Below are 24,683 nucleotides of genomic sequence, written 5' to 3' on the forward strand. Positions count from 1 at the left end.
ACGCAGCGTCCTGGGCGTCGTGGAGCATGATGGGAATCGTAGTAGGAGAGAGACGGGGCTCAGGGAGAGGACTCGAGAGCCTCGGAAGTTCTGCAAGCAGGGAGGCTAGGAGCAATCTGGGAAGCGGTGTAGTCTTGCTTGTGGAGCCGACGATTCTGGGGGGTCGCCAAGGGTCCGGGAAGGAGTTGAGCGAGATCGAGAAGCGGTAGGTGCGTGGAGTCGGGCGGCCTGGGCTGACCTCTCGAGCGAATCGAGGGCTCCCGGCCTGCGATGGCTCCCAGCCCCGAGAGCTGGACGTGCCAGGGAGGGTCGCGTTGCCATGGAAACCCTGGCCCCGGTGGGGTGAGTGCAGCCTTGGAGGTGTGGAAGGAACGCTGTTCTCCTGGCCCCGTGTGGGAAGGGTCTCCTGAAAGCACCCTCTAAGCTGGCATTTTCTGTGGTTTGGGCTGCCCGGAGATTGAGATCAAAGAACTCTCTAGAGCGCTCAAATGAAGTAAAGACCCGAGGATTGCTTTTGTTGTTGCCTGTCTTTGTATCTGATTCAGGGTGAGGTGATGGATGGGAAAGCGGCAGGTAGACTGCACGCAGGCGTCACTACTGACACTACTGACAAGCGTGTGACTGCACGGTCCAGTATTCCGCTGGGTGCTGGGGCGTCACGGATACAGCAGAATTTTGCTCTCGTGTTGGGGGTGGAGATGATGAAAACAATGATGCTTCCCCGGCTGGATAGAGGTTCCTATCCTTCCGCGACGACAATTATAATAACAACGGATGTTGACGTTTATTAAATGGCAACGAACGTACAAGGAACTTATTCTGCAGAACCTCACTCAGTCAGGACTGCAGAGTACAGACACAGACGTGGAAACGAAGATCTAGTTAAAAGACGAAGCTAATTGGCCCAAACCAGTGGCGGTTCGCTTACGTTGTCTTCTGGCCTTTCTCCTCCGAAACCGGCGCGTTATCACTTGGTCGTTGCTTCCCCCTAGTGGCGAGTTGAGTGTGCAAAAAATTTAAGAAAAATCTAGGCTTCTTTTCTTTAAGCAAGCATTCCTCTCCTTTTCACCATACATCTACATTGGCGTCAAGGTAGCATCCGATTTGGCGCGGAGCAATTTGAAGTTGTCACGTGTCTGTTTTGTAATCGTAACATCGCCAGTATCTGTCCCATGCTTCATGGGAGAAAAAAAAACTTCTTTCAATTACATACTTCACAGTCTTAATTACATCTAGATACATGTACTAATTGCACATGCTTTTGGACTTTCACTTACATCATTCTCGTTTTTATATGCACCATGTGACCTATATATAATTTTAATAGGAGATGAATAGTTCTTAACTCACCAGCTTCTACTTCACCTGTAAAATAGGGATGGGGTTAGCAACTTCACAGGATTCTTGTGTTAAAATTGAAAAGTAAGGAATGGGAAAGGAAAAGCAAGCAGAGTGCTTAAGGAAAACCCACTTCCTTTTATTTGGAACCCTTATTTTATCCAGCAAGATATTTGCTGACTCTTGCTATCTATAGTACCCCCTTCGCCTGTGGAGAACATTAAGAGGATGTCCTCAACAGATTTTAAACCCAGTTGGAAGTTTTATTTTCTTCTTAAAATGAAGTTTTTTGGTTACACAGGCATTGCTGTGGCTAAGAATTTGGAGTGCTTTCAAAAACTTGTTCTCTATGCTTGCGCTTCACAAATCAATTGAAATAGCTCCAGGAAATCTTCCCATGTCCCTGCTTGCCCCGCACTTGACCCAGACTGAATTGGGTACCTAGCTGTGGGATGATGCCGTTGCATTTCCTTCATCAGTGTTTTTAATACACTATATGCTGCAGTTTTCTGTTTACTTGTTTTTCCCACAGACAGTATTGTGCCTGCTGGTGCAGAAGTGTTTAATGAATGACCTATCCATTCGGGAAAGACTTTAACACCTTGAGAACCCTGTGAATTGGTGAGTGAGAAGGTGTTTTCATGAGATTTTGTACTGATCTTACCATTTGACAGTGATCGTAAATCTCACAATTCTCTTATAGAGTTGATCTGTCCTCTCCCACTAACTTTACTGAATTAAGATGTGATAGTTTAACTTTATTCTCTTGATTATTTCTTTGACTGTGACTGGACATGAAATAAAAATGATTGTTGCTTAGACTTCTTTCATAGGCAGCTTGCTACTTTAAGGTCTTAAAGGGTTTTTTTGGTTTTTTTTGATGATAGAATTTAGCTCTCCATCATGCAGTGTGATAATCATACACACTGTGAATCCAGATGAGTCTTTCGTATCACCATTCCTTTTAATGTGCACTCTTACAAAAGACATTTGCTGACTCTTGCTATCTATAGTACCCCCTTCACCTGTCCTTGTATTTGTGGCTGAGTTTATCCTCCAGTTTTTCACTCTCTCTGTCACTCTCAACAGCCAGAAGTTCACTGGGCCTGGCCCTTAGTGTTAATTTCAATATGCTGCGAAGGAAACCAACACGCCTGGAGCTGAAGCTTGATGACATCGAGGAGTTCGAGAGCATTCGAAAGGACCTGGAGGTAAGCTTGCAAACCCTTAGGAATATTTAAAATAATAGCTCTAACTTTTTGGCCTCCAGATTCTTTTGTGCACAAAACAGCGTATTTGAAATCTCTATTTTGCTCTTTACAGGTATGTAAGACTTCACCTATTATCAGCTTCCTTTGACTGCTATAACAAATTACCACAAACATGGTGGTATAATATAGCAGAAATTTATTCTTTCAAAGTTCTGTAGAACAGAAATTAGTATCACTGGTCCAAGTGAAGGTGTCAGCAAGACCATACTCCCTTCAGTGGCTCTAGGGCAGAATCCGTGTCTTGTCTCTTCCCGTGTTTGGTAGCTGCATCCCTCCAATCTCTTCCTGTGATCAGATTGTCTTCTTTTCTGTCTTTGAAATTACCGCCCCCCCACCCCCAGAGAGATTAACATGTGATGACCCCAGATAATCCAGAATAATGTCCCTATCTCAAGATCCAGTAGCTTTGGGGGTCATTATTCAGCCTAATACAATTAACATATCAACACAAAAACCTTCCTCAAGCCAGTTCTACCCTAGTGTTCCCATCTCAGTAGCTATGTATTTGTTCAATTCAGAAACTTCGGAGTCATTTTGAGTTCTCCTGGACCCTTTGTAGTTAATTTTTCTTCAACCCTTTGATTCTACTCCATATTTCTGCAAATCTATCCAAACCATTTCATCTCCACTGTTACAACCCTAGTCTAACCCTGTCATCTCTCTGTGTATAATTTCAATAGCTTCCTAAGTGGTCTATTTCCATTTTTGTCTCCTTAATCCATTCTTCATCATCAGGTGTCTACAATGATCTGGAAAATTTTCAGATCACGTCACCCAGGCCCTGGTTAAAACACTTCAGTGGTTTCCTGCACTTAGAATAAAATCTCAACTCCTAATGGTTGCTTACAGGATTTTGTGCATTCTGGCCCCCCTTCGGGTTTCGCCTGCTGAGTCCCTTTGCCTTGCACTCTGTACGCCAGGCGCACCTACTTTCCTCTGCCTGGAATTTCCCTCTTTTCTTCATGTTTCAGTTCATAGACACTCCCTTAGTGTGAGGGGCTTCTTACTGTCCAATACCTTATCTAAGTTAGGGGTCTCACTCCTCTCCATGCTGAATCCATCTAATTTGGGCTTCTCAAAGCACTTGATTTTAGCTCATAGCATTTTAATTTACAGTGAATTCTATATTGTAAAACCCACTTACATTAGAAGCCTGATTGTAGAAATTAAGTATCGTCTTCACCAGCATCTAGGAGCTAACCATATGTGTTGTAAGTATAGCCACGGTAGTAGAGGTTTGTTAATAAGCCTTAACTTCTTCAGTGGCCTTCAGAATAAAGTCCAAATTCCTTAGAATGGCATACACATCCCTTTATAACCTGGTTCCTGCTTATCACTCCACTTTATCTTCCACTGCTGAGTTATCTTTACCTTTAATCTGAGCTTCTCTGTACGGTATGTCCCCTGTGCCAGGAATACCCTTCCTTTCTTTACCAGATTAACTTTCACTCATCTTTTGACCTGGCTTCTTCTAGAAGTTTTCCTTGACTGTCTCCACTGTGTTAGGCTCAACTCTCTCCTTGGGCTGACCACCCTGTCACAATAGAGGTTTGCTGTTTTCTCACATTGGGCCATATGTTCCTGCATCAGTGCCTGCAATTCCAGGCCTTTAGGAGGTCTTCACTACTAGTCTGTTTTCATTTGCTAACCTAGTAGATTCTTTGTACTTTAAGGCAGAGGACATCACCTGTCCATGAACATGGTGCCTTGTGTTGTATATGCTTCTTGTTAAGACAAATAAATTTCGCCCCCCCTTTCCTCACTACAGGAGACTTTAGTGTTCTCTAAAGCATCATAATTTTTGCTGTTCAAAAACTCATATTGGCAATGTCTTATTAAGGGTGACTTTAAGTGTGGTTTAAACATCAGTTGTAATGAGTCTCATAAAGTACTAGCATATTGAACTTTGACTCTGCAAAATCAGCTCACTTTAGTCTTTTTACTAAAGGCAATTATCCAGTGGATTGGCCCTGTTTTAGAGCAACTTGGGAGGGAGGGGCAGTCTTACCCTCAACAATGAAAGCAGTAGAAAACTGGTATTCCATTTTATTAATGAAATTGGCTTGATTATATTATGTATCAAGACTCTAGATTCTGAAACCATCAGCAGTTGTTCACTGAGGGAAGTCTTTTTAAATGATCTCATCCCATTGAATAGTTTCAAGAGTTTCTCATTTATAAAATCATAGTGTTATTTGCCTTTTAGAACTTGTTTTCATAAAGTTGTTTGGGTAGAACTTTCTCATGTTACTTATTGGTAGTGTACACTAGAGAGTAGGAAGGCCATTACATACATGTGCATGCACACGCAAAGTACTTTATTGGATTCACTATGCTACTTTGACATTAGCATTTAAATACAATTCAGAGGCAAGTGGTGAAGAATGGCAGTGACTCCAGTGATTAGCTGAGCCATTTTTCCAGTAAACTCTAGACAGAACATCTGTACTCTCTCCTAGAGAAAGTTATTATCATCTAATAGCTTTCCAGCCAGGGCATAGTGTTATGGGGTTAAGTGTTAGTGTCTCTGAAAATACTGAACTGAGAAGTAGACTTTGTGAATTCTATATTCACCTGCCATCTAAGGGCTGAACCTTTGATCTGAACACAAAATGAAATCCCCTAGCTCAGTCCTTTTGATTGATAAGATAGCACCACACCTTTAGTTTTTTGTGCTACTTTTAACCTCAGGATATCAGCAAGGCTGTAAATTTCTAGTGGTTGTTTCACCAGTTCCTTTATTTTTCTAGCTCTTCTCTACTGAAACACTGGCTCCTCTCCCTAGTCTGCTAATTCTTATTTCTTTCCAGCTGCAGGTGCTGGAGATCTGAACCTCTGTCCCTGCACACCTAGCTCCCTGCCTCCTTATTTTCGTAGCTATTTGGGTTTCTCTGCCACAGCCCTGGTCAGCCTATGTTGCAGTTATCTGTTTACCTGTCTCCCTGTTAAAAGTGTGACATTCTGGAGGATAAGGGTTATATCTTTTATAACTGTCCCTGTATCCTCACTCTGCCCCTAACCATCTAAACCTAGGATTTCAGTTTAGTGTTCCAAAGGCCTCAACACTGCCCTTTTTCCTGTACCAAGTACCGGGTAGTCAGGCCCCTCCCTCCTGAGTTGCTCTAAAACAGGCCAAATGTTTGCTGATGGAAAGAATGTTGCCTTAACCTTAAAACTCTTATGCTTTCAGACCCGTAAAAAACAAAAGGAAGATGTGGAAGTAGTAGGAGGCGGCGATGGGGAAGGAGCCGTGGGGCTGGGCAGTGACCCCAAGAGTCGGGAGCAAATGATTCATGATCGAATCGGTTATAAACCCCAACCCAAGCCCAACAGCCGTTCATCTCAGTTTGGAAGTTTTGAATTTTAGAGGTGGATGACCTTGAGTGCCAGAGCCCTGGAATGGAGATGGCAGAATTACAAACAAGATTTAGAGAACTGGGAGCTTACAGTTAAGCAGAATGTTTACCTCCCACATAGAAATATTTCTGCATGAGATTACTCCAGCTTAACTTTCACCTGAAGCTGACATTCAAACTCTTGGTTTCTGGAAAATTTGACTCTAAAAAACTTGGCTGGCCTTTGTTTTAAAAAATAAATATATTTTTGGAATGGTGTGTGGCATCTTTAATGAAGTGTAATAGTAATAACGCTGGTAACCTAGACTTTAAAAGCTCTCCATCACTGACTTTCACTTAACTCATTTATTCAACAAGCCTGCTCTGTGCCAGGTAGTGTTGTAGGCATTTATTGACATTGGTGAACAAAGCGAATTTAGCCAACCTTTCTGGGATATTTTAAATTTGGGTAATAAGAATGCGGGAGAGTAAGGGATAGAAGAGTCTTCCTTCAATTCTTACAAAACCATTATTCTAGTTTTATCTAGGATCTCAATTCTGTTAACCTTACACTCTTGAAAAACAGTGAGGCTTCCGATAGGCAAATTCTGTGTTATCTTGAAGCTTGCAAAGGTCAGTACAGAGGACAAATAAACAAAGGAGAATTGAGTCCCCTCAGCCTGTTGCCCACTTCCCTGTGTGAGGCAGAGAAGCTTGAGACACTACCCTGTGCTTCTTCCCTTCCCCTCCTAGGTCTCGCCAAGCTGAGGGCCCTGTGTGTAAGACACTGTGCTAAGTACTATATGCAGATGATCTCATTGATCTTTGACTCCTGAGACGTTGATCCTAATTTTACAAATGGTGAAACGGATGCCCAGCTATTAAGGAAGAGAGCTGATTTGAACCCATGCTTCTAAACTTGCTAAGCTGCTTTCCTAGACTTCTTTCCTTGGAAAGGAAAGTTTGCTTTCCTTGTTAAAAGATCCACAGAACTGAAGGTCCTATATAAAACTAGAATAAAGGTCTTGTAAGAACTGTTGGGTCTGAGAACGTGGGGGTGTTAGGGATTGGAGGTGGAGGTTGCAGTTCTCAGATTTCCATGTTTTATTAACAAAGAATGAGAAAAGCACCAGATTGGTGTAACTTATCTTATGCAGATGTACCCAATTTTGGAATCAAACATGTTGATTCTGTATCTTAGGTCCCATGTTCATTTCTGGATCACTCAAACTCAGGACGATGGTCAAGTGCTTGTGAAAAGATACACTTATCCAGAAGCGTGTGTACCTTTAACTTTGCTGCAAGCTGGCGTAACAATGATGAGTAGATAGTATACTCATCAAAATGGCCGCATGCCGGTTACGTATTGGGTGGGTGCTTTACATTCATGGCTCCTAATTCAAATAGGTAGCATTGCCTTTTTATAAATGAGAAAACTAAGTCTTAGAGGTTAAAATAACTCACCTGAGGTCACACTGGTAGTAGGTGGAAAAGCCAAGATTCAAACCTGGTGCTTGACTCCAAAGTCCACACTCATAATAACTAGGAGTGGTGCTGAAGGGTGAGGTGCTGTCTGCTGGTCATGGGAAGAGCAAACAGCAGCATTCTGGCATTTCCAGAGGATAGGCAAGGCCATCACACATAAGGCTCGGCAACAGAAGTTCCTAGAACTGCCTGTCTTACTGCTTGATGGTGTAAACCGAGGGAGGGGACTAGGACAAGTTAGACTTTAATATCAGATATCCTTGGTGTCTGGAGATACTTGCAGTCATGAAGACACTAGCTTCTGTGCAAAAGGTCACACCAAGTGGCATGTGCTACCCTGTCACTTAGGTAGAGTAGGAGGAGAGGGAGATGAAGACACAAAGGGCCAGCACCCCCTAAAAGTCTTGCATCTTACACACTGGTGCTAATGGGCAGACTCTGAGAACAACGAAGAAAGTAGCCTCTTCTGTTAACACCGTGGGTGGAAAGATGTGCATAGAATCACAAAATCAAAATATTTATTTTGTTCTTTTGCACGACGTTGTTAAAACATTCCTTCTACAGCAACACTGCTCTCTAGGAGCTTACAATCTAAAACAGTCAACATTAAATGTAGACCCAGTGATTAAGGCATTATATCAAAAGCAGACTTTATATCTTTAGATGTATCTTCTGAAAGCAGCAGTGGGAGAGGGCAAGGTCAAAATTAAATGACATGAGCGGGCACCTCCTGACCCCACTCCTTCTGGCTCTTTGTGGCTAGAACCTAATCAGTGCCCCACAGCCTGGAAGGGAATTCCAGACACTCTTCCAGAGAAGTAGTGAAGAAATATTAATCTTCTGGTGGGCACAGAGGATTCCCTGTGTGTGGCAATGGGGATTCAGCATTCCCCCTGCATAGGCTAGAAACAGCACCTAAGTTCCTGTAACTCTGTGGATGGCACTAGGAGAGCCCTTTACCCAGCCTTACAGACATCCCAGTGGGACAACAGCTTAAGGTCTCTACCACATCTCACGAATCTGGTTTGTGTCTATTCACACTACAGGGCAATGTCCACTGCCTCAGGAGGGCTAGGGAGAATTACTCAACTAAGGACATGAAAGGAAAAAGGAGAGCAGAATAAGAGGACAGAGAAGTGGGGAAACCGGCTTCTAACAGAGGTGAACAGTGAAGGAGGAAAAAAAATTTGCTCAAAGGAACATATAAGCGAGGCACTGATTTCAGAATGAACTGAGACACGAAATGAAAGTCATTGAGATCAATGTATGACATAATCCAAGAGCAAAAGGAAGACGCAATATTTTTCCTTCACTAACTTCTCCCTTTGGCAACCTTTGGTTATATATATGTCAGCAAGGTTTAAGAATCTCTGGAATTCAGCCTTTCATGAGACTGTGTCTTGAATACCTGAAGACCTACCCCAAACTGATGCTTCTCTCTGTGTCTCAAAGTCGTAACACTTTGTCTTAAGTGACCTTGATTTCTTTTTACCTGACTAGTGAGGTCCTTTCCTGACAAGGTATTTCATAGCAGCTCATGCCAAGGATTCTAGAGCACCAGGGTCTGTCACTACTTAACCTTGATTCTTACTTTATTCTCCATGGTTTTATTATTCCTTGGCATAGGAGACAATAATAGGCTATTTACATCTTAGTGTTGGGCTCTGTCAGTCCCTGTCATTCACTCTGCTCATGCATAGCATTGGTACTACAAGGGGTAGGAAAGAGAGACAAACACAAACTCTAAATGTTGACTCTTAGATGTCATCCTCAGCCCCCTGGGCTCATAACTCTGTCTTGGTGGAAAGCCAAGGAAGCACATGTTCCTTGCTTGTCGAGATTTAACTGGCACTTAGAGAGAAAGCGCTAACTCCAAAACCACACAGAGGCCAACAGGGTGGCTGTGCTGTGCCGCCTCTGCCCTGAGGCACAGTTGAAGTCTAGCACCAAGGAGAGCAGGTTTTAACAGACCAGCGCAGGACAAGTCACTTCACAGAGGTAGTTTGGACTGGGAACAAGACTGGTGTAGATCAATAACCGAACAGAAGAAAAACTCAATGTGATTCTTTATTGACCAGAGATTTTGGTCACTTGTGATCTATTGAGCCACTAGAGCCACAAAGATAGTCACAGAGAGGGTGAGGATCTGCCTGGTGTGGGCATGATGTCAGGGGCTAAGGAAAGCCTGGCCATCAGCAGACCATACCCTAAGCCTCTCCAAAGAGGGGCTGAGCTTATGCCCTTCCGGCAGATTTACATTTTGGATCAGAGGTCTTTCTCAACCTTCAAGCTACCTCTAAGAAACCACAGATCTTTAAAAATAAAGACTCATGATTTCATATATGCTGAGAAAAGCCACTTGGGCTATAAAGTCTTGTGTACATGTGCCCTTGAGCATCACAGTCACAGCTGGAGCTGAATAAATGTTCATGGAATGATTACGTGTTCACCAGCAGCATTTGATACACGAGTTAAGTGAGATATGCCACCACCAACCAACAACCCAAATCTCCATGCCCAATACCAGGCAGCTCGCCCACTGGTGATATCCCTCAGTTTAAAGCAGAGATTCTCAACATGTGGAGTGTCACTTGGGAACCTGTTAGAAATACCAAGTTGGGGGCTGTGGGTTGAGGCCTAGTGACTACTATTTATGAAACTTCCAGGTGATTCTGATGCATTCTAAAATATGAAAACCACTGGTCTAGAGGCAGACACATAAAAACAGGAGAAAACAATTCAAACTTTTGCTTCATTCAGATGTGGCAAACCAAGGTACCAAGTCAAAGTAAAATGCTAATGGTTTTATTTAAAAATTATTTCTATTTTCTCAAAATGATTGTCATTTTTTTGATTGACAAGACCATTCTAATCAAAATGTTTAGTGGGAACACAGCTGATGAGTCAGCCACCCAAGCATGGGCACTTCTAAAGCTCCAGTCCTGTGTTTCGTTCAAACGCGCCCTGCACACCACAAGGAGTTCAGTGCAACACATGACACCTAGAGAAAGGCACAACGTATTGCCCACTCATTGAGTCCAAAAACTGGAACTTATTTTTTAGTGTTAAGTTGGATTTTGGGTTTAGCTGGGCAAGAACTTCCCTCATCTGCCTAACTGAAGTTAATCCTTTTCCATCACTTGACCCAAGAAACCCACACCAAATTCACTTATGGGCTATTCAGGTAAAAACAAAAGAAAAATGAAGCAAGTGATCAAGTCGTCGACTAGAAAACTATCTGGATTAAGCAAGAACATATAACTCAGATCTACAATGAAGGGGGAGGGGAGGACATCTCATGGATGGCTTCACCTCAAGAAAAATGGGAATCTCAGCTCATTAGAAAAAAAAAAAAGCAGTAGAAGTGACCACCTTAGGTCAGAGATGGTACGCTAAACTCTGTTGAGTAGATGTACGTGTGGATGTGTGTATGCAAGGAGACAAGAAGCGAGTCTTCCAGTCTTGAACTGCTTGCCACTGCAATCGATAAGGCCACACCATGGAGTCTGACATTAATGGCAATGCTCCGTGATGTCCACCACCACTGCCTTCTTCCAGCTGAAGAGAAAGTAGCCTGTGCCAGCCCCTGCCGCTACAGCAATGCAGAGGTAGCCATTGTAGGTCATGAAGATGAGCATGAGGAAGTAGCTGATGACCACCTGGATGATATGCAGCACCGTCTGCAGGAGGTGGGGAAAGCTCAGCATCTGTTGCCTGGAGAGCAAATAACGACACAGCATTCAGAGACCCCTAACGTTCAGATCTGCACCCAGAAATGTAGCCACCAACTGAGTTTGCACTAGACTCAAGCTTCCCTGGAAACACATGGGTATTTCTGTGTAACGTATGTGTTTACTGGTCTCTGGAGATGAAGCACAACAGGGATGTTAGGGTTATAGGCACAGGTTAGATATGGTTACATGTCAGCAGGAGGCACCAGCCTGGGGAGGAGAAGAGTGGAAAGGGGAGTAACCCACTGGCTGACCTTCACCTTAGATCCTGAAAGGGAAGCCCTAAACCCTCCCACATTGGGATGCCTGATGCTTTCAGGGCTTCCATCTTTGCAAAGTTCACATTCTACAAAAATGGGACAGACTTGAGGGTTGGGTCACAAGTAGAAACTACTTAATTAAGGGTCAGGAGACCTGGTCACTTATCTCCTCTGCTCCTTACTATCCATAGTTCTGCCACCTTAGGTAAATTACAAGGCATTCGGGCCTCAATACACTCATTGGCACAATGAGAATAAATAATACTGTGCTTATTCCTCTTAAAACTGAATCTCAAAAATTACTTGCCAATCTGCGGCAAAAACCAATTGTCATCCAAGTGCTGTCTCAGAACACAGACCTTTGAACAGTCTTACAAACAAAATGAGACTGGAGCTAAATGCAACTGCTAACTGAAGGAGTCAACTGATCCTGCTGTATACTGTGCCCTGACTTGAATTCCCCTTCTTATTTCTTTTTATTATTTGGAAACATATTTTAGACCATGAATTTCTTCCTTCCTTCCAAGGTGACCAGTACTTACAGCTCAGAACAAACATTCCTGCTGTTGAAGGCTACCTATCAGTCCTTTGGCCTGCTCTTGACCCACAGCTCCAAGCCTCCAAAGACAGTTTTGATCAAGGGCATATGAAACCACTAATTCAAGAGGGTTTTTGCTAAAAATAGCGGCTTTGCTGTTTAACTAAGCCAGCTCTCCAGCAATTCCATCTGGAACTGTCCTGTCTTCTTACCCGACAGTTTTGTGCGTCTCCATAAGGATGGTTCCATTTGGTCCTGGAACAGGCATAGAATTGTAGCGAATGTTTACTTGTGACTTGCGCAGCAGCCTCTCTCGGGCTATCTTGAGTCCTTCATAGTACATCGCTAGTAAAAACACTGCCACAAAAGCTCCAGCCATTTCTAAGCAGGCAAGGGAAAGATTGTATGTCACACACGTGCAAAGTCATTAGCTGGCATGCTGTCCAAACTATAAATACAACACAGAAAAAGCACTACTCTGGGTTTCTAAATACATAGATTGTTCTATGCTTGCACAAGTAGAACAACTGGTTAGCGTCAGTAAAAACCACTGCTTCCACTGAAGAACACACTCATTTGATTAAAATACATAAAATCACCTAAACAATAATAATCTTTGTGTTTGGCTTCTTAAATTATGTCATTAAAAATGTCATTAAATTAGCATATTTCATTGAATATACAATGTAAAGTATGCAAGAGAGAAATAAAACATTTATTTTTAGACGCTGACTCTATTTCCTAAGTAGACATGTCAAACTGATAATGAGGTAAATGTATTCAAATTGCTGCTTTAACATACTACCTAACCTAAATACACTCTGTCTTCTATAAACTGATTTTGTAGATGCCTATTTGGGGGTCTGAATCATTTTTTATTTCAATTGAAGGCACACAAAATCAACATTAAGACACAAACAAATGGTGCCTGGCTTCTCCCAAACTAGGACTGACCGGTATTCATGGGCTATGCTAAGAATCAGGAAGGATGTAGACCATGGTTTTGGATGCTAGAAAGAGCATAGATTGGGTAGATGTTTCTCTCCTAGCTCTAACATGCTAGGTCTATGTGGTTTAGGGCTAATCATTTTTCTGTTTCAGGCTTTACTTATCTATAAAGTAGATGGATACTAGGATTAAGCCATGGTTGTTTTTTGGTGTTTATGTATAAAATCCTTTGCATATCATTCAAACTTGACTATAGTTTAGGTGTTTTTTTTTTTTAAAGTCTAGGACCAATAACTTATTAAACAAAGATAATTGGAAAAGGATGAAGGGAAATGGATTGAAAAAGATGCCTATTTGGGGGGTCTGAATTATTTTTCATGAACACTAAAACATACACAGGTTATTTACAGAAAGTTTACTGAGGACCAAAATAAATACTATGTATTCTTGCCTTCTAAATAGGTAACAGGAAACAAGTATCAATACACTGATTCAGTAATTATGCAAAAATAAGTGGCAGACTCCAAATTCTGTGTCATCTTCAATCTTGTGATTGTCACCTTTTAAAATCACCACATCGTGGCTTACCCACCTCCAGCTGTGTTGATCACCAATCTAGGGAACAGGAGCTCCACATTCTTATAACCAAAGTAGAAGGTCATAGGCTGTCAAAAACCAAACAATAAGATGTGATTGACAATCCTAAGGGAAAATTTCAGATAAGAAGCTTAGAACATTTAAAAGCAAATCTGGACAAGAGACACTCACTGAAGGAGGAGCTTGCTTCCTCATTTCAGAGAGGTACTCTCCCCAAGCACTCTTCTTTACCCCCTCCTTCAACTTTTGCCACTTTCCCTTTCCTCCACAGAGCACAAAGACCAGAACTTAACTCAGAAAAGGGTCCATTTTGAAGGAATGAAATAGAGAAGATGCCTTCTAATCCCAGTTCTGGTGTGGCTCCATAGTGCACCTGCTACATGATCTTGGGAAATCACTTGACTTGCCCGAGCCTACTTACCAGTAACTGGCCTTTAAAGCCAATAACCTAAAATTCAGCTACCCAAGTGGGGGCCCGGCTGCCTTTTCTGTGGCAACTCACCATCATCATGTGGTCATTCCCGCCGCCATGGGAGTGGGAAGGTGACGTGGTCGAGTGAAGGTGCGAAGGCGGCATGGTGTGGTCCATCGAGTGCATCCCCATGTGGTGGGAATGGTTCATTTTGCCAGCACAAGTTGAGTCCGCAGAAGATTCTTTAAGAAACATAATAACAGATAATGACTTAAGGACATGAAATCTGTTTTCTTGATAAATACTTTTTTATGTGCAACTTCATTCAATGCCTGAGGCCTCTTCTTGCATAGTAGAAACCAACAACCCAATGAAAAAAATAAGCAAAGGATTTAAATGGTCATTTTTCTTTTTTCTTTTTTTTTTCTTTTTTTTTAAAAGATTTTATTTATTTATTTATTCGTACAGAACTGGGGAACAGGCCAGAGATGCGGAGGGAGAGAGGATTCACCAGAGACAGAGTGGGGAGCAGAACAGGCAGATCGACGAAGTACACTGCCGAGGGGAGCAGCGGGCGGGTCAGGAGAGGTCTGCCTCGCCATGTGGACTCCTCCGGGGCAGGCGGGAATCGAACTCATGAGGAAGTGGCTTAAGCTTCGTAGTGCAGTGCTTTAACCCGCTGCGCCACCAGGGAGGGCCAAAATGGTCATTTTTCTAAAGATGGCCTACAGACATATGAAAAGTTGTTCAACATCACTTAGAGAAATACAAATTAAAGCAACATTGAGACACCACCTAAGCCCTGTGAAAAAGGAATGGAATAAACAATGCTGGCAAGGAACTCTCATCCACTGTTGGTGGGTAAGCAAATTGATGCAGCCCCTGTGAAAAATGACGTGGAGATTTCTTAAGAAAATAAAAATGGAAATTCCTATTATCCAACAATACCCCAATAGGTATTTATCCAGATAATATGAAAAATCTAATTAATATAGAAAGTATGTCTATGCCTATATACAAAGTAGCACAGTTCACAATTGCCAAATCATGGAACCAACCCAAGTGCCCTTCAACAGATGAATGGACAGAAAAATTGTAGAATATATACTCAAAGGAGCACTACAAAGCTGTGAAGAAAGATAAAATGGTGGCATTTGGGACAAAATGGATGGATCTCAAGGTGATTTTTGTTGAGTAAAATAGGTCAAAAAGTGAGACAGTCTCTGGATGCTTTCACTCTTCCATGGTGTATAAATAGCACATTCACATACAAAGAATAATAGGAACAAGTATTGAATGCAGCAAAAAGTATATAATGACTACCAGAAGGGACAGTATGGAGGGAGGAAGAGTGGGGAGAGGGGCAAAGGGCACAGCTGGTTTGGTACAGCATGAAATAAAATAAATCTAAGATAAGAGCTCTTGGGTTGCAGGAAACAGGTAATTTGTATGACAAATGGATGCCACTAATGAAATTTAACTGCTATACAGCTTTTTAATCATAAATGTGAGGAGATTAAAAAAAAGCAAGTGCATCAGAAAATTCACCTAATTAGATGTCCTGTGTTTAATCAGGATATTAAGAATGAATTTACACATATAGGACAACCAGACTTCAGCTAATTCAAATTTGAAGGAAAGGTCTATTGTTGCCCTAGGCAAAAAGTGTACTCGAAATTTATATCCATTTCTGCCCTGCTAGGACAACAGAGCTAAGAACACCAAAAACAAGTCATCAATTGGATATTCAATATTAAATTAAGTTTAGATAGCCTTGTATCTTCACTATCACTTTGTAGCTTCACTTCAAGTAAAAGGCCATCAGGTACATCAGCCGAGGAGCAAAACCTCCTGTAGCTGGAGTTGGGGGGGGGGGGGTGTAGGAAGGTGCTGGTGGATTCTCCTTATTTGTTCCTCAACTCCAGCTTGTGGATCAAAGTGTGCTTTAGAATTCAAGCATGTATTCATGCTGTGAGCAATAAATATTTATCAGGTTTTTAAATTGACAAACTGAGTTCAATCTAGTTCCAACAGTAATTAAGACAAACATTAGTCTCCACAAGACAAATGGAGAGAAACAACAATATCATGGCGAGGTTAGTGCTCTGAAAGAATTAAATAGGGTACTATGAGAACATTACTAAGAGGGAAAGAACAGGAGAACTTACTTTTACTTTAAAAAACTATTTAGTCATTGAAGAACTGGAGTGTAGACCAGAGGTTTGGGGGGTTGAGTTGAGAGGATTCACCAGAGGCAGAGAGAGTGGGGAACAGAAGGTGAGCCAGGAGAGGTCTGCTGCGGGTCCGCTCCCTGGGGGATGCTGAAAACAGGTCATCATGGTGGTAGTGTTATAGCTATCCCCTGTGCCACCAGGGATGCCCAGAAGAGTAATACTTTGGATATAATATTTGTAGATTCAGGGAGTTAAGAATGCTTAAGTCAAAAGCACACTTATTCGGTCATCTATTCTCCCTCTTCAGTTCTATCCCATGATTTTATGACATCAAGCTTAATAAATAGGTTCTTACTTTCAGCAAAGGACAAGGTAAAGCATCAGTTAGGATAATCAAAGTTCAATACTAGATACAATATTACTTTACAGTTATAGAGCTTAACAATTTAGTATCATTACTATTTATTGCCATAAAGGAACTAGATTAGAGATATATAATGAGATCTTTGCCCATGAAGTTTTTATAATAAACAGTAAAAAAAAAAAAAAAAAAGCCAACACACTCTAGAATACTCAACAAGAGAGCAATCAAAGTCTCAATGATGGCACAATGGTAACAATGGTAGGGGGCAGCACTTCATGGTAGATAGGAGAGATCACTGGTATCTGAGTGATGACAAATTATGATTTTTAACAAAGAATGTAAAACAAGAAGTACTTTTACATATTCTTCCCTTTAGATTTTTTTTGAAGATGCATGATTGCTAATTATTTAAGCACCTCATTACCAACTAGAGACACCTGATTAACGCAGATCTATAATCATGTCAGTGACCTAATAATTCCTAGCCCAAATCTCACAATGCCTTTTTAGAGTATGTAAAACACTTGTTTTGAAGTATAACATTTGTACAATGTACTTCACTTTCAAACCACTAGGAAACAGTAGAAACAGAATCTACTTCCTTTCACTGGCAGTGGACAAAGGATTTCTTGTAAAAATCCTAAGCAAAGTCTGCCCAATGGTATATGAATAGGAAGGCACAAATCTGGCGGAAATTTACATAAAACATACACTGTAGACACAACTCAAACCCATACTGGCAAATTATTATGTTCACTAAAGTCTTGTTCTCGAAAAAAACTCATGGGGAGGATTACGCTAAACTCAAATTATATCAAATGAGGACAAACTTCTGGCTTGTACCCCAGTTCTGTGTGCATTAAAAAAAAAAAAGCACAAGAAGTAATTATATTCTTTGTACTCCTACTTTTTTCTTTTTTATTAAAGATTTATTTATTTATGGATACAGAACTGGGTACAGGCCGGAGGTGCAGGGACGGCGAGGATTCAGCACACACAGAGCGGGGAGCAGACCAGGCAGATAGATGAAGTACACTGCTGAGGGGAGCAGCGGGCGGGCCAGGAGATGTCTGCCTCGCCATGTGGTCACCTCCAGGGCAGGTGGGGAACAAACTCATGCAGAAGTGGCTTTAGCCCCCACAGTGCTGTGCTCTAACCTGCTGTGCCACCAGGGAGGGCCCACTACTCTCACTTTTAAGTGATATGTTCTAAGTATCTAGACTCATCGTCTAAGTCAATCTAACATACTTAACACATTCTCTTTAGAAATTCTACTTAACAGGAGGTAAACTCAAGTTGTTTTAGTCTGTTTTCTTTGATAGCTTTAATTTAAGAAGATCCATGCTGAGTTTCTCCCAGAATAAAAAAGGGTACTGACGAATAAATAAGAACACCACAACAATGCAGTTCATTGTCTCAATTTGCTGGTTTACTCATGAGCTATGCTATTTTGTCTTTTGGTTCATTCTAAGTCCACTGCCAACTTAAACTATTTGCTCTCCAAGAACTTTTCTCTCTAATTTAGCTCCACCCCACTGTTTCTAAGAAATGGGTTCAAGGTCCACAAAGTAGTTAATACTGTACTTTCACAGAAGCAACTTTCTTAACTTGGAAAGCAATTAGTGACTAGAAGTTGTGCGAGAGTTTTAAGGTGGAACCTTAGCATAATCTTTGAATGTACTGAATCACAGGATTTCTGGTTTGAAAACACTCTACATCCATCTTCACTCCCATTCTTGTTCAAAATGTCCATCACTTATTTTTCTTATCCTTATTCTTTCATATCATCAAATTTACAAATTATTAACGAAGCAGAATGTTAATAAAAAATTCTGAATAAATAACTCAATGAGAACTGAAGAACAAAAATTCTTAGGATTCTGAACTTCAATCTACGATAAAAATCCACCTACCATACTTTGCCAATCAAATAGTTTTTAACTAGGTGGAAAAGACTTGAAATACTGTGCTTTCACATTTTTGTCAATTCATGCAAATTAATTTTTTCTAACAGAATTCAAGATGAACTCACACTGGAGAAACAAGCATATTTCAATTAGGTAATGGATGAGCTCAACCAGAGCTGGGTAACAAGATGTGAAATTTGGAAGGTGTTCTGATGACATGACCTGGAAAAGTTACTCAGCCTCTCTGGGAATGGTTTCTGGCCAGAAGTTGGAGAGCTACTGGGAGGGTTAAAAGAGAAAACAGACATAAAACATCAGCAAAGTACCTGACAAAGCATAGTTAGAACCATTATGTGGAAATGTGGGGATCAAAGTCCTCAGGTTGAGATAATTTCAACCAAAGAACTTTGTGGGAGAAGATATTCATCAAAAGTATTAGTTTTCTGGGGCCTTCCTGGTGGTAAAGGGGTTAAGTCTCAGTGCTATCAAACTATGGCTGGCCACTGTGGCATGAGCTCAATCCCCACTGTGGCATGAGCTGACCCACATGGCACAGCAGATCTCTCCTGTCTTACCTGCTGCTCACCTCAGCAGTGTATTTCAGTAGAATTGCCTGTTCTGCTCCTCATTCTGTCTCTGGTAAATCTTATCCCCCACACCTTTGGCATATACCCCAGTTCCTGTATGCATAAATAATCTTTTTTTAAAAATTAGCTTCCTGTTAGCTTCTGTCCTACAAAGTATTTTAGCCAATACCACTTTCAAGCCCTTTTCTGTTTATTCTGTCTCTTACTCAGAACATGTGGCTACTATCAGCACTTAGAGCCATAATGGCTTCTGACATAGAAAACTTCTTGAATCTTTATGGAAATACAAGAGAAATATTCTAGGAATTGACTACTGGAGGGAAAAAAGGCATGAATTTCTTTGGGCCTTAGTTGATATAAAATAGTTTTTTTCTCATGAAGGCTTTACACTATTTACTTTCTCAGGAACATTCATCTTATGTTCAGTTAGGTACTTTAAGTTGGCTGTGTGCCAACTTATATCTACTGACCTGAATACTATTAAGCAGAGGAAATAAAATGGCATACTGAATGTTATATAGCTTTGCATTTCTTTCTGCTTCCTCCTACCCCTACTTAATAAGTATAGTGCAGTATTTTATAAGTAGTTTTCAAAACTTCCTTATATTTCAAGAGTCCACTTCTTTTTCAGTCTTTCTTCATCAAAAAAGAAGTTTCCTCTATCCCTGCTCACCCTTATGCCTACAGACACATTATAAAGTTGAACTGGAGGCCAGGCTATTTGCTTTATTATAGCATAAACAAAAATAGCAGATTGTTATAGCATCTCTGGCAACTAAGCACAAATTTATGGACAGAAGTTAGGAAACTAGCGAGAAGGCTAAATTCTAATGACCTTCCTGAGTCTTAAGACTGACCATATATATTTTTTTATTTTACAACAGTTTATTTTTACATCATTTAGTACATCTTTTTTTTCCATCTCAATTGTAATCCCTGCAGGTTTCCCACCACCAAGTCACCCGTGTGCCATCACCATAATCCTGTGCACCCCCCCCCCCCCGTTTTTGATCCCATTCCCTACTCCAACCCCGCAAAATGTCTCTGGTATATGGTTGTTCATTATTTTTGTTATTGTCTCGCCTGGACTGACCATATTTTTTTTTATAGGTTTAGCTTAAACTTCAAATTCTCTTACTTTCTTCGTATTACACAAGGTAGATAAGAAACAATGATCCATAGAGACTATGGCCATTAGATTCCACAAACTGCCACAAAGAAGTGGCCATACACCTGCCACATGGTCTCTCTCCTCCAGCAAGGACAGATGTAATCTGGAGCCTGAACAATTCTTTTAGAGACTGCTTGCAGTCCTTCCTGATTCTATGAGAAGCAAGATAAGGAAGAACGCTTTAATTCTTAAAAAGATCTTGTTTCTCTTCTTTAAGCTTTATAAAAACAAAATCTATCTAGTTGCTCCTCTGCTTTCTGCAGTCATTACTTAGGATTGGGAATTTATAAACTCAGATATGGAAAATTCAAGGTTAAAGACTACCATAAATGCAGATTTGTGCTTCTGGATTATGTTCAGGCAATGAAGCAACCAGTTTAACGGAATCAATCCTATTGCATCTACTGTCCCAAATATGGGAGTCAGTAGATAGTCTGAGAAATACAATGTGATTAATAAATTGGGAGGTGACCATTCCCCTTGAAGGCTACAGCACTGTTCCACTCATCTTCTAGGCCCTGGCCTCACATTCCTGCTCCACACTGATCAGCAGAAATGTGACCATAACTATAGGAGCACAGCCACACTGCCCTTTAGTACTGTATCCCTCTTTCCTTAGCCAGTATATCCTTACAGTGACCAGAAGGATACTTAATTTTACCAGTTTCTATTACAAAGAGTATTAGGCTAAGTAAACCATGAATTTACAGAGCTTCCCACCCTGAACTGGCAAAAATGTATGACCTCCAAAGTTCTGCTGTATCACTATGCTAAAAAACAGGAAGTAAAATGATACAGTATAAACAGAGACAAAATAGGTCAGGTCAATAAGAAATGTAAAAAAGCCTTAAAATTCACACACAGACACAGGGACACAGTTCCCAGTTCCTCCAAGATTAAGCCTGACAAGTGATGGGAGCAGACAGAGCACTACAATTACAGATTTATAAAGACAGTTCAAACTTGAATAACTGCCTCCAAAACCTACCACAAATGTCACTACAAAAAATGGAAAATTCAAAGATCAAAAGGAATCTTAGATTTTACCCTGAAAAAAATACTTTACGAAAACTCAAGCAATCATTTTCTCATCCAACTCTTTGCCTTAGTTGATACTAAAAACAATCCCCCAAATCATCTACCAGTTCTCACTTGCTTTTTCTTCGAGAGGAAATGATGTTGGTCGAACTGGAGAAATTATTTGCAGACTTCAGTATCAGTTTTTCTCTTTTTCACTCCATATTAATGTGGGCTTAAAACACTTCTCATGGAAAGAAACCAAACATACAATCTACATAAGTAATAGCATAGTCCATGTGGTTGAATTACTCATACATCAGGCTAATGGGCTGCATCAAAAGTAACCAACTGCCAAAGACATAAAGGGGAAAACTACTTCAAACAATTATCCTTAAAATTTAAAGAGCATTTTTAATGAGTGACCGATGATCTAGGCAAACAAGAAAAGCTGCATGGATTGACAAGTTTTCACAATAAAAGAGCAGCTATGAAATAGTGAGAGTAGCTCTTGGCTAAGAACTACTTAGTACTACTTGCTAAGAATATCTGTTAGGAAAAAGGATGATGAAAGTCAAGAGCTACCCTGAGAGTCTCATTCTAACTATCTACAGGAAAGACAGAAAGCAGACTCGTGATTTGGTTCTAACCAGAAAGAGAAAGTCTGTTTTGATACTGGTTCAGGTCACTTCCTGCTCTTACACATTTCATCTTCCTACATCTCCATTCTACCTTATTAAGCTGTTCAGGCACAGCAAAGGCAGAGAAGCTGTTAGGGCAACCCAGAGCCTACAGCAACTAATGGCACAGTGAAAGCTACAGCCATGGCTATGATTTTCAAGAGAAAGAGTGTAAAGACACAATTTTTTAAATGCTCACTTTCCAGTCTCTGTATCACCTGTGCTTTTTGGGTACACATGAATGGGGCATTCCATTACCACAGAAGCAACTAAAGACGAAGGAAAGAGAATTCGGTTAAATGTGAAGGCGAAGGAGTTGGTAACTACTACATCGGACAAGTCATTTTGTATTTTAGAGTTCCATTTGCCTTAACTGTAAAACAATATGATTAGTATGTTCCACCCAGAATTAAAATTTAATTCTACAGTTTTTCAATTCAGTGGCCAGAGAACAGAATGCTGTCTATCCTTATCCTTACTACAGGATTATAAATTCTGTAGGAACCCTGTCTCCAAATTTCCTGCATTTTCTAATAGGCTGCACACTGACTACCACAAATGCTTGTTGAAATAAATTGCCTTTTTCTTAATTTCTCCCTTGGCAGCTTATTTCCATAACGCAATAATGACACACTGGACAAACCTCAGGGTCTTCTCTACCAACTTGGTGAGTCTGAAATGCTATATAATAGCTGATGGGTAGGCTTAGGAATTATTTATTCATCATCTGTAGAGCAAGAAGTAGCAAAACGCAGTTTACATGTAGAATCCATCTAGTCCTATTTATTCTCGTCATAGAGGCTTCGGGAATGAAATATTCAAGCACTTGGGAGAATCTAATATTTACGTTTTCTGGCCTAATGTGCCTGAATACATTTGTATAACATTTGCTTTGTGACACATGCAGAGGCGTCTGTAAACAAAATGCACACGTTTCTAAAAGGGTAAGAAAGGAAAAGAATAATGTACTGTCAGCTTTTGACCTTGAAGTGGTGTAAAGTGCCAACCTAGACCCTATATATGAACTAAATCTCTTGGGCACTAACCCTTGCCAAGTGTCACATGAAAGGGCAGCAAACAGAGCAAAAGATAAGATCAACTTGAAATATATTACTCTGTGCATCTATCAAACAATTCTAAGGGACCTGAGCAAATGACACGGTGAGAAACAATGGCACTTCCTTCCTATAAATCCAATACTGTCTTATTCAAGTCTCACAATACCTTTTCAGAGGATCCAAGGCTCAGAGAGTTTAAGCAAACTGTTCAACGTTATACTAGAGAGCTCTGGAAGACCTTGGCTAAACACTCCCAGCCTAGGTTTCTTTGGTAGACCTGCCTTTTTTTAATCTACACATGATTTTGTATCCAAAAATGTCAACATTTGGTCACTTTGTAATCCCAAGAAAATTACAACATTCATTCAGCTTGTTTCTACCATCAGCAGCCTTTGCCAACATGGCTTTCCTAACAGTACCCCTGTCTTCTTCGCAGCCTCTATGATATCAATGACAAATTCAGCTACACTGAAGGCAAGGCTCCATGTACCCACTCAAAAATCCCATGCTACTTACTAACTTCTACACTGTCGACTTTCTTGCTTTTCTTTTTTAAGATTTTATTTTGATTTATTTACACATACAAGAACTGGGATATAGGCCAGAGGCTGCAGTGGATGTATTGAGACTTACCCCTTGGTGCTACCTGAAAGGCCCTCAACCGCTATGCTTTGAAATCACAGATCTCTACAATACCCAATCTACCTTGCTGACTACTTTTTGTGTGTTTCAGCCAAACCAGCCCAATAGACAAAAGTTTCTACTGTTCCTGGGGCACACCCTATTTTGCTGCCTAGTATCTTGGTTCTCGTTTCTTTAGTCTGGAAACCTATCCTTACAATGTCTAGTGAAACAAATCCTCCTCATCCAAGATCTAGTAATAAGACTTCTGAACATTCATAGTATATTATGTTTTTCCTAATAACTCTGAGACTGGATCTCACAAAGACCCTGAAGTGTTTTTATGATTTTTTCAATCTGTGCTGTGTCTGTCCTCATCCTGATAGAAGACACTGAGACAAGGTATAAAGAGTTGAATGGAGGTATTCTCTAAAATCCCCTCTCACTGTCAAACTGCAGACATTTAATGAATTCTTTTTGTATACTACTACTTTTTTTTTTAAGTTTTTTTTTTTTTAAATTTATTTGTGCATACAAGAATCAGGATGCAGGCCAGAGATGCAGGAGTTGGGGGTGGGTGAGAAGATTTCAGAGACAAGAGTGGGGAGCAGGACAGGGAAATGTATTGAAATACACTGTTGAGGAAAGCAGCAGGTGAGACAGGAAGGGTCTGCTGCACTGTGTGGTTAGCTCCCTGGCTGGGGAGCAGACTTTTGGTGCAGTGGCTGGCCACACCTTGACAGTGCTGAGACTTAAGCTTTCTACCACCAGGGAAGCCCTAGTACTACTTTTTGACCCAGATAACTGACTCAAGCTCTAAATAATTAGGCCTGGAAAAGAGATGGATGAGTCCTTCTTCATTGCTATAATGACCACCTGAAATTGAAATCTAAGTGCCCTATCCCTTAATTTTTGAGTGGATTCTCATTGAGGACTAGAAAGAGAAAAGGAGGTTTCAATAAAATTTAAAAGAGAATTGGAAGGATCTTAGATGTCATTTCATGAAGCTCCTCAGGACAGATTCTGCAATAACTGTTTAAATACCATCATGGATTTGTCAGGCAAGTGTGGAAGAAGCAAACACACTTTCTAGCCAAATCCAATACAGAGGTGTTCCAAAGGAATCTGAATTGTGCCATTTGATGGTGATGACGTTGATAATAAAACCAGTATTCCAAGCTAAAGAAAC

The 24,683-nt window shown here is 40.8% G+C and overlaps 2 protein-coding genes across 3 annotated transcripts in view; one reads left to right on the plus strand and one right to left on the minus strand.

The window, feature by feature from the left end:
• Positions 1-25: 25 nt before the first annotated feature.
• CDC26 (cell division cycle 26) lies at positions 26-6,212 on the plus strand. Of its 2 annotated transcripts, none has more exons than XM_012721128.1 (4): positions 26-209; positions 1,871-1,959; positions 2,428-2,549; positions 5,800-6,212. In XM_012721128.1, the coding sequence occupies exons 3-4, from the start codon at positions 2,469-2,471 to the stop codon at positions 5,974-5,976; spliced, it is 258 nt and encodes an 85-aa protein (XP_012576582.1). In that variant the 5' UTR covers positions 26-209; positions 1,871-1,959; positions 2,428-2,468; the 3' UTR covers positions 5,977-6,212. The 2 variants fall into 2 exon arrangements, with proteins under 2 accessions (XP_012576582.1, XP_004677477.1); XM_004677420.2 differs by having other exon boundaries at positions 26-205.
• A 1,743-nt stretch (positions 6,213-7,955) lies between these two features.
• Positions 7,956-24,683, minus strand: part of SLC31A1 (solute carrier family 31 (copper transporter), member 1) — a 33,770-nt gene continuing 17,042 nt past the window's right edge. The window contains exons 2-5 of the mRNA XM_004677421.2: positions 14,006-14,157; positions 13,499-13,571; positions 12,171-12,339; positions 7,956-11,143 (exon numbers count right to left, since the gene is read on the minus strand). Of these exons, the coding sequence (XP_004677478.1) occupies positions 10,942-11,143; positions 12,171-12,339; positions 13,499-13,571; positions 14,006-14,125 (564 nt within the window). The 5' untranslated portion in view covers positions 14,126-14,157 and the 3' untranslated portion in view covers positions 7,956-10,941. The remainder of the gene's footprint in view (positions 11,144-12,170; positions 12,340-13,498; positions 13,572-14,005; positions 14,158-24,683) is intronic.

This window comes from Condylura cristata, unplaced genomic scaffold (assembly GCF_000260355.1).
Source record: "Condylura cristata isolate star-nosed mole 26May11 unplaced genomic scaffold, ConCri1.0 scaffold00006, whole genome shotgun sequence".
In the NCBI taxonomy this organism is placed as follows: domain Eukaryota; kingdom Metazoa; phylum Chordata; class Mammalia; order Eulipotyphla; family Talpidae; genus Condylura; species Condylura cristata.